The 10,188-nt window shown below is 36.6% G+C and overlaps 1 protein-coding gene across 1 annotated transcript in view; it reads left to right on the top strand.

Moving 5' to 3' along the window:
- Positions 1 to 9,896, top strand: part of LOC108625513 (tRNA dimethylallyltransferase) — an 11,649-nt gene extending 1,753 nt beyond the window's left edge. The window contains exons 3-6 of the mRNA XM_018025580.2: positions 8,892 to 8,988; positions 9,195 to 9,308; positions 9,382 to 9,564; positions 9,641 to 9,896. Of these exons, the coding sequence (XP_017881069.1) occupies positions 8,892 to 8,988; positions 9,195 to 9,308; positions 9,382 to 9,564; positions 9,641 to 9,781 (535 nt within the window). The 3' untranslated portion in view covers positions 9,782 to 9,896. The remainder of the gene's footprint in view (positions 1 to 8,891; positions 8,989 to 9,194; positions 9,309 to 9,381; positions 9,565 to 9,640) is intronic.
- Positions 9,897 to 10,188: the final 292 nt, after the last annotated feature.

Genomic DNA, 10,188 nt, shown 5'->3' with positions numbered 1-10,188 from the left:
TTATTTGTACGTGGCATTTATCATTTTTGCAGATCCAATCGTTTTATAATTGCATAAAATCTGCAGTCTTGTTATATGATTGGAATTATATGATTTATTTAATAATTTATTATTGTGTTTTGACTGAGTTGGTCTCTGATGGAATATTTATCAGATTTTTTGGAAGTGTCCTAAAGTTTATGAACGGAAGTGTATATATGTACATGTATATATCAGGGTAAGTGCTTTCTATCACGCGAGCACCGGTTCAAGGATTTATCCTTCTTCGTTTTTCTCCCGTTTTCGTTCAGTGCCCTAACCCGATCCCGTGCTCGCCAGACCGTTCCATCAAACCGTTCTCCTTGAAATTTTCTTTTATCACTCAGTTTCTGTGGTTTGCTCAACTAAGTTGATAATTATAAACTTTAAGCTGATATCTTGTTAAGGACATGTTTTAATTTCTTTATGGATCATATTTAAGTAATTGTTTAATAATCATTAAATTCATTAAATAATCATCATAAGAATTTTCGTTTATAAAGAAAGACTTTAAAACCAATCAAATGATTCTTAAAGATTGCTATCACATTTTTAAACCTTTCATCGAATACACGCTGAAACTAATTTAAAAATTATGCTTGATGATACTTTTACGTCAGTGCACTTCTCAACGCAGGAATTAATTTTCCTAGCTAAGTCATTAACAACTCATTTGCCTTGCATTCTCGTAAATTACATTAAATAAAAAAAAGATGTGCTCCTCTTTTTTTCGAATTATCCTGATAGTATCTTTGAGTACTTCCTTATACTAACTTTTGTATCAAGCCAATATCACATGTATAGTCGACATACATAGATCCTAATAATTGAAATGAACACTGGAATGAAATATACACTTTTATTCATAATTACATAAGTATATATGTAGATACATATTGAAATATTGAATTCGTTAAGGATATGCAAATCCCGATTGCGTTCAACGTAAGGAAACGATTACTTGAAAGTATCATTGAGAAATCGAATTGGTCGACGTTGGTTGCGATTGACGAGTCACGTGTGCGTGGGGAGCACGTGATCCGTACGCAAGAGGCCTTTGTGAATGAAGGAGGAAGGCCCCTGGGTACGCTCGCCTTACTCGCTTCCGGAAATCGCGAGCGCGTCGGCCGGATGCCCGAGAGAAAATAAAGGAAGTAGCCAACCGCGATGAAAAGTACGGCTGGAAGTGTAACCGGCCTCCGCGGCTGCTCGCGCGAGATCACCGGGGAATATTAAGGAAAACGAACCACAACTACGCTGAATGATAATCGCGTTATCCTTTTTGTTTTCTAGGAAGTCGATCGTTGATATTCGACGCTGGTTTTTAAATGCTTCGCGCTACGATGAACGCGTTTCTTTTAAGCGAATTTAGAACGCTGGGAGAGGATTGAAACGGGGTTTTGTAATCCACCGTTGAAATATTAATCATTCTCATGTGGAACTGTTAATTCAGTCTACATTTACGATTCACAGTTTCGTTTAGTTTGCAGATTTTTATTAAATGGTATTAGAAAATTCAGTCCAGTGCTTAATAATACATATGTTGGGTTTTTATTAGATGCAAGTTATTTATATGCTTCCAATGATTCATTGAGAAAGAGCTCGAGTCGAAAATTTCCGTTATCGTTTTAGAAAGCATTAAAATCTTTATTCATTTATCCTTCATTTAATGTACTCATTAGCATACTCCTCTTGTACCCAGTTTTCTCATCAGAATTTGCATCGAACAACGTTAATTGGCGTGTCAATCGTTGCGAAAATTCCATCTTACGGATATTGCTAAAAAGCGTATCCAATATTAAGATGTAAGCGTTGTAAAATATGAATTATGTTTAGCAATTCTCAAAGCTACAGAATTATTGCTAATATTTTAACAGAAGATTTTTCATTATCAATACATTTTGTCATTTGTCCATAAAAACGTAATGTTTATGTGCAGGTTTAGATTACAAATCTAGTTCACGTATAATAATGACTCAACATACAACAGTGCCTCTCTCTTCAAATTCTTAGATTTTAGATGCATAAGATTTCTACGGCACATATATAAAACATTAATAAGAGCGAGTTTGCAGTATATATGTAGATACATATTGAAATATTGAATTCGTTAAGGATATGCAAATCCCGATTGCGTTCAACGTAAGGAAACGATTACTTGAAAGTATCATTGAGAAATCGAATTGGTCGACGTTGGTTGCGATTGACGAGTCACGTGTGCGTGGGGAGCACGTGATCCGTACGCAAGAGGCCTTTGTGAATGAAGGAGGAAGGCCCCTGGGTACGCTCGCCTTACTCGCTTCCGGAAATCGCGAGCGCGTCGGCCGGATGCCCGAGAGAAAATAAAGGAAGTAGCCAACCGCGATGAAAAGTACGGCTGGAAGTGTAACCGGCCTCCGCGGCTGCTCGCGCGAGATCACCGGGGAATATTAAGGAAAACGAACCACAACTACGCTGAATGATAATCGCGTTATCCTTTTTGTTTTCTAGGAAGTCGATCGTTGATATTCGACGCTGGTTTTTAAATGCTTCGCGCTACGATGAACGCGTTTCTTTTAAGCGAATTTAGAACGCTGGGAGAGGATTGAAACGGGGTTTTGTAATCCACCGTTGAAATATTAATCATTCTCATGTGGAACTGTTAATTCAGTCTACATTTACGATTCACAGTTTCGTTTAGTTTGCAGATTTTTATTAAATGGTATTAGAAAATTCAGTCCAGTGCTTAATAATACATATGTTGGGTTTTTATTAGATGCAAGTTATTTATATGCTTCCAATGATTCATTGAGAAAGAGCTCGAGTCGAAAATTTCCGTTATCGTTTTAGAAAGCATTAAAATCTTTATTCATTTATCCTTCATTTAATGTACTCATTAGCATACTCCTCTTGTACCCAGTTTTCTCATCAGAATTTGCATCGAACAACGTTAATTGGCGTGTCAATCGTTGCGAAAATTCCATCTTACGGATATTGCTAAAAAGCGTATCCAATATTAAGATGTAAGCGTTGTAAAATATGAATTATGTTTAGCAATTCTCAAAGCTACAGAATTATTGCTAATATTTTAACAGAAGATTTTTCATTATCAATACATTTTGTCATTTGTCCATAAAAACGTAATGTTTATGTGCAGGTTTAGATTACAAATCTAGTTCACGTATAATAATGACTCAACATACAACAGTGCCTCTCTCTTCAAATTCTTAGATTTTAGATGCATAAGATTTCTACGGCACATATATAAAACATTAATAAGAGCGAGTTTGCTTTTATTTATGCTGAAGAATTCAAAGAAATTGGAGAAAAATTGTTTCCGGATTCACTCGTGCGTAGATAATCGACGTATTTCGATAAATGTACAGCTTTTTATATTCGATAATGATAAAAAAAGGTGAAAAGACCGAGTAAAAACAATAAACCCAGTTTCCGTGTTTTTTTTATAGGGAATATATGTACATATATTATCAGCCACAAGTTCTATATGTATATTGTAGGTCGAGTATATGTACATAAATTGCAATACAAATATGCATTCTAGTTTTTATTACATATTATATTAAGAAATGAACGAGGATTGGGAATTGAATAAAACAAAGTTATTTTATCTTTATTGAAAATATATTGAAGGATAAGAAATGCACATTCTACTCGTCGAATCTGGTTTCCTCAACGCGAATCAATTTCCACGTAGCGGATTCCGTTGGCAGTGAAAATTCCCACAACAGAAATTCTACTCCACTGCGTTTCAATGCTAAATTCAAGTAAAGAAACCTTCGACGCGGTATTTCTCGTTCCCCTTGTCCCCTTTATTCGTTAATTCCTTCGTAAACTGACCGCTGACCAAGTAAATGAAGTGGTTTGTCAATGTAATTCGCGTTATAACATCGTGTACCAGAATTAATGATACACCTTAATTCAAAAGCGAGTTATCCCTCGCCAAATTATTTAATGCAGGCACAGAGAGTTGACAGAAATTGATAAAATAATTTAACGACATTCAACAATTTATTTTAGCACATGAAAGATTATTGAATTAAAATCATTCATATTTATTTTATACTAAAATGTGCAAACATTAATACCAATTATTTTCATTATAAATATTTGCACGCAATCTTCGCGAATGCAACAGGAATAATGAACCCACGATCTTGAACTTGCACTCATTATCAGCGAAACACAGGACTTTACATTCGCACGAATTACACGGGTAAAGACGATAAGTGATAAGCTAAGCATTTCTCGGCTGCTACCTGATTCTCGCGGAATTCGATGACTTGGTGTGAACGTCTGTAAGGCGAGCCATTTACTAGAAATGTGTCTACGACGAGGAAACGTGCGACTGTCGGTCAAGTTTACAAAACAGTGCGAAATTCTAGATTCGAAATGGACTAAAGTTTTGATTTAAAACAAGAGAATCAGAAAATCTATTTTATATTAATATAAGAAGTTAGATCGAATTCTATACAAAAGTAATGCAAAATGGTATATAATCCTTTTTTTAATTTTATTCACATTTCTTTATGTAGACATAGCCTGTGACGTATAACACATTTTCTGTACTTTCACCCCTTTCGTTCTCAGCTACCGTTCTCCATCATTACCCTACTTCCCGCATACCTTCTTTTTCTCTTTTTCTTTTTCTTCCCTCTCCCTTTCTGTATCCTCTTTATCACGCAGTTCCTTCATCGTTCACTCACCCCTGCACATTCGTTCCATTTCCACAATTCTGACCATATCTTCTCGATCGATACTTAACATCCTCGTCGACAATTATGAGAATAATTAGCAATATTCAGTAAAAAACATTTTTACGTATTTATTCCAATGCAATATATATTTTTTTATTTATATTTATTTATTCATTGTACACAAGACTATTGGTATAGAAAGTTTACAATTAAACGTTTGCCTGGTTGAACAAGATTTTATCTTAAAAATTGCAACGTGCCTGATAATTCCTGCTCGGCAGTGCACGCACTGAGTGAACGCAGCCCGACACTTGCTCATTTCAGCAAGAAGTACGTCTCGTATTATGCAAATGGTCTGCCTGCTCGACTTCTGCCGGATGTGACGTCACAGCCTGAAACATCAAAGTTTCAGAAAGCAGGTGCGATTAATATACATGGACGTTTCGATACGCGAGACCGCGGCGCGGCGTGCTAATTGCATGAATATTATAATACCTTATCACTGATTATTTGATGCTCCAGTACCGTTTTGTACCTCGTAGACACATATCTAACCCTTAGCTTCAGTCTTTAGCATTGAATTAAAATTAATACTCTGCGTCACGTGAAACATTCTATTATGATATTCTGTACAATTTTGTATTAAATTTTATGTCCTGACAAAAGTATATGCAATTTTAAAATCGTTTCGCTGGTAATCAATATTTGTTTGAATGAAGGATGATAGTTGTTCCAACGATTGACTCAATCATTAATAACACTGAACTGCTTTCTGGTACAATGTAACATGAAAGCTGATCGCGATTAATACGCGTCGCGTGTACGACGAGATAAAGTCGTTTTCCTTGTTCTTTCCGGCTGAGTGAAAATCGTCAGATCAAGATTATCAACAGTCCTTCCATCCTGTGTGTAAACGCATTTTTCTGCCACTGAATACTATTTATTATAACACTGCCTTCGTTGTCGACAATCCATATTCATTATTTCTCAAATGAATGAATAAAAATCTGTAGAAGTGTAAAGAATTTATAAATATAAAAACCAATTAGTTTTTATTTAATTAAGAACACTGATCAGATATTTTATATATTTTTATCACAGTCGAGTTGCACTCATGACTAAGAAAATTTCTAAATCATTCAATAAGGATTTCCCCTCGGGTTTTCCTGAAACTCGTGCGTACGAAAATTCATAAGAAACAGAATAAATCTTGCATGCAGTCATTTCTTGTGAATCTGATCATAAGCGCTAATTCCACGTAACTTCGCATTCATATGCTAATTAACCGGCTTTCATTCATTATGAACGTTTCCATTAATTACGTGTTGTACTGCTAATATACAGAGATCGATAACGGATACCATGTGTGGCGAATCTCGAGATAGCCGCGGAATTTTGATGATTGATCATGGGACAACCAGAAAGCAACCGGACGTTGATCAATTTATTCTTATCAAGTATGCACCTGTGGCGTTCAACGAATCGATTTATGCATTCGTCAGGTTCTTAAACTCGTTTTCTCGCTGCGGTATTTATAACGAAAGTGAAACTCTAATTATTTTAATGTTAAATCAATCCGTATCGAGTCTAAATAAATTTTTTCTTTGAACATATCATCAATAATAGAAAGAATGATTTAGGGTCGAAGTCGTATTCATTGTTAGTAACATATTTTCACGAATATATCATAATATCATTTGCTCGTTACGAGCGGATAATTATTATCTACTCGCAGTACTCGTTCTTTCGGTTTAAAAGCGACTGAACACAAGATCGACACGCAGAGTACGACGTTCGCCTCATTCGCAAATTAATCGTGTCTGGTCACGCACTTCTCCGTCCGGTTAATTTCTTCTTAACTCTTACCTTTCGCTCGATTTCTCGGATTGATATAGTCGTGCCCCGATCAGTGTTAACGTCCTACGTTCAACCAATTCTCTGTACCGTTTCAACACAAATCAATTTTTCACGATATTAATTATTGTTTAAAACATTGCCTTGGGCAAGCCACGAAACATTTCATTATAGTAGCAATTATAATGGGATGCAATTAATTACTAGCGCACGGGGACAACGGTTACATGGAAAGAGTGACAGAGCGGTAAAACGACATGCCTCGACGCAATCGAGCGAAACGGCGCGTGTAAAATTTCACTACGGCCAATGCGAAATGATTATCAAACGAATCTGTCGCTATCAGTCGAGCGGCGATTCTCATTCAGCCGTAAAAAGGTTGCGACGGCTTGAAGGACTTGATCTCGTCGCGCTCAAGACGCTTATTAATTGCAATCGACTCTCACTGAAACATTGTGTGTAATAAAAAAATGTATCTTTCAAAAGGAGGCGGGTTCTCCGACTGTGTTTAAGAAATCTGGACTGGTTCTCTCCTTACAGCTGGTCTTTTAATGAAAAATTAAGTCGTCATCATGTACCGTGTTTTATATAATTGGATTTAATCATCTGGTTGTACGTGCATTTTTGTTGACTCTTTTAACCAATTATTTACCTGACACAAAATCTATTATTATAGAAAAACAGTCCATAAATCTACCTCGCTAATGTATAATCTTATTCATTTAATTATTCATAAAGCACAGGTTCGTAACGAATTGTACCAGTTAACCTTTGAAAGCAAGTAAATTATATTCCCGGCTGCCTGGCAACAGGTAGTAAAAATAGTTTGGAGCATTTACGTATTCATGTTAATGATTACTGTCACACGTATTATCTTAATTACCGCGGCGGCCGTTGCCGCTATCAATACGCACCCGTCGCTGGCACCAAAAATTATCGTCGCTTTCGAATGTTGCTGTAATGCCGGCGTATTTCTCGGCCGTATCGTCGCGTGAATCGCGTTTTCCATTATCAGCCCTGTTTACCGATAATTATTATGAAATCGCGGAGTAAACGTGGGAAACGCGACGTGTGCGCTCGTTCTTCAAAACACGGATTATAGTTCAATGAAAAATTACAATAAAGAGCGACAAGGTATGCACGGTTCTATGAGTAGAGGAGGAATACAATAGGAGATTGTCTGGTCAGACTGTATGCAAAGAGAACTCGCGAATTTTAAATAGAACTCCCCACTTCTATACGGTTTGGAAATATAGCTGTGACAATGAACAAGAAAAATGAGTGTCGAGAAAGAATTAACTTTTCATCTTATTTTTTGTAATGAGGCCATTAATCTCTGCCTTCGAGTGCGATTCCTTATTTTTAGTTTCAATGAAGATAATGAGATATTACTCTGTCGACAGACAGATCTGTGCTAATAGAAAAATGATATTAACAAGCTTGGTATCAGGTGTCTAAAAATACAGATATTCTGGCCTCTTAGATTAGAAAATAATTAACGAAAAACCTGATTCTTAACATATTTTCATATAAAATATACATATGTTCAATTTCAAAGGAATATTTCTGTGTATTAATGAAGCAGAGTGTTTGTTATATCCACATTGTGACACTGTATCAGCAACACGATAAATCTTAACGTCGCATCGAGTTTCCGGTCATTCTGAATGAACCAGTCGAAACATCAAGTAGTAAACTGCATAAATAGATTTCCATACGAATCTCCAATAGAGATTGAAAATGTGACACACTTGAAAGGAGCGAAATCGGTTTTCGTTCACGCCCATTCACGAAATACGTACCAAACGTGTAAGTACGTACGCCTTCGCAGTCGTTCGTTAGAGGCACCGATTGCCATTCACAAGTACTTATTTGGCATTGACACGTGTGCGAGCCTAGCAAGCCGTGGCGTCAACTTTTTCCCGCCACGTAAGCTCGACTTGGCCTCGCGACTCGCCTCGCCTCGGTCTCGCTATCACTATCACTATCACGTCCGTGATAAGACGCCGGCTTAAAGAAAAATGCAGTCTCCTGCCGGCGCGGTCTCACTCGAGTGAATCCGAACCGGGAACTTGCTTGCAAGGCGACGTTTAAAGCCTGACCAGTTCTATGAATATCTTTCTAATTCTTTAGCATTAATAATAATAGTATCTGATGAAATGATACCTAAATTACTTTCAGGACTCCATTAGAAGTCATGGATTCGATGAAAGGAATGTAAAATTAAATATTAAACAATGCATAAAATATACTTTTTAATTAACTTTAAATTTCTTGAAAACTCGTGGGTTGCATTTGTCTGTCATGAGATTGTTTACATTCCAGGGCGGCCGATTATACGACAGGCATCTTTCAGAGCATCGGCTTCAAAGAGTTTCACGATTACCTCGTGCTGTCTGAAGAGGAGAGGCAAGAGAAAAAGGTGAGATGCACCGTCGTCACGTTTCTCACCGCAGCTGCGGCGTCTTTGTTTCGTGAGACATTCTATGCGCTTGATATTAGCTGGTTTCATACATTCTATTGATTTTCCAAATAAAATCTTCAAGAATTCAATCATAAATAAGTTATTGTTTTCTCTTACTTCAAAGTGGTCAAACATTTGATCATGTATTTGAATATTTGTTGCAGGGTGAAGAATTACTGAAAAAAGGCATCGACGATTTAAAATTGGTCACCAAAAGATACGCGAAGAAACAGGAGAAGTGGATAATGAATCGGTTAATTCGTCGTAGTGATAGACAGGTATATATTTTTATTTTTTTAATATATTTATTTAAGCTCAAGTAGAATTCTGAATTCTATTTAATGATTGCAGGTACCGATTTATGCTTTGGATTGCACGGACTTAAGTCAGTGGAACGCTCGCGTGTACGATCCGGCGATAGCCATAATCGAAGCTGTGTTGAGAGGTGAAAAACCAGAACAGAAGCCTTTGAACGAAATTGTCCAGGATAAGAAATGGACAGACAGCAGTAACGAAGAGACTCATTTTTGCGAAGTAATTATCAGACGTCTCATTCTTGATTCATCGGTTGGATTCTGCGTCGATAATCGAAAACTGTAACTTTTTACAGGTTTGCGACAAGATATGCGTTGGAGAGTTTCAGTGGACCAATCATTTGAATGGCTCGAAGCATTACAGGGCTCTAAAGAGGAAAAAGAGATTGGAGCAAAAGGAACAACAAAATAATGTTGAACAGAATCATCAAATTTGAATATTGTCATTTGCATGCTGTGATTTCGTTAAATAAGTTAAGGTACAATATATATATATATATTGTTACATACATTTTTTTGTATTATGTAATATAAAAGAGATTCGAATATTTATTTATAAAAAATGTGTTTTTGCGTGGATCCCTGAGGACTACTCTGTGCGTGTTGAAATATCTGTATGTGGTAAGGTAGGGAACTGGGTATTCTCTCACGATAGGAATTCTATCTTATTCCCTGTTAGTATACTACTTTCCTCTTTATTCATTACTGGTATATTACCGTTCCTTGGTACATGCATCAAGGAGAAATTGTTAAAGAGTTGCAGCTTTATGGGACCTCGCGGCAGGAAATAAGAATATACTGAGAGTACTTGACGAGGAACAGGATACCTCCATCTCAGTCATTC

This window comes from Ceratina calcarata, unplaced genomic scaffold (assembly GCF_001652005.2).
Source record: "Ceratina calcarata isolate Rehan_Ccalc_2016 unplaced genomic scaffold, ASM165200v1 scaffold363.2, whole genome shotgun sequence".
Lineage (NCBI taxonomy): Eukaryota > Metazoa > Arthropoda > Insecta > Hymenoptera > Apidae > Ceratina > Ceratina calcarata.
The sequence above is the reverse complement of the archived record's forward strand: the minus strand, read 5'-3'. Positions and strand labels throughout refer to the sequence as shown.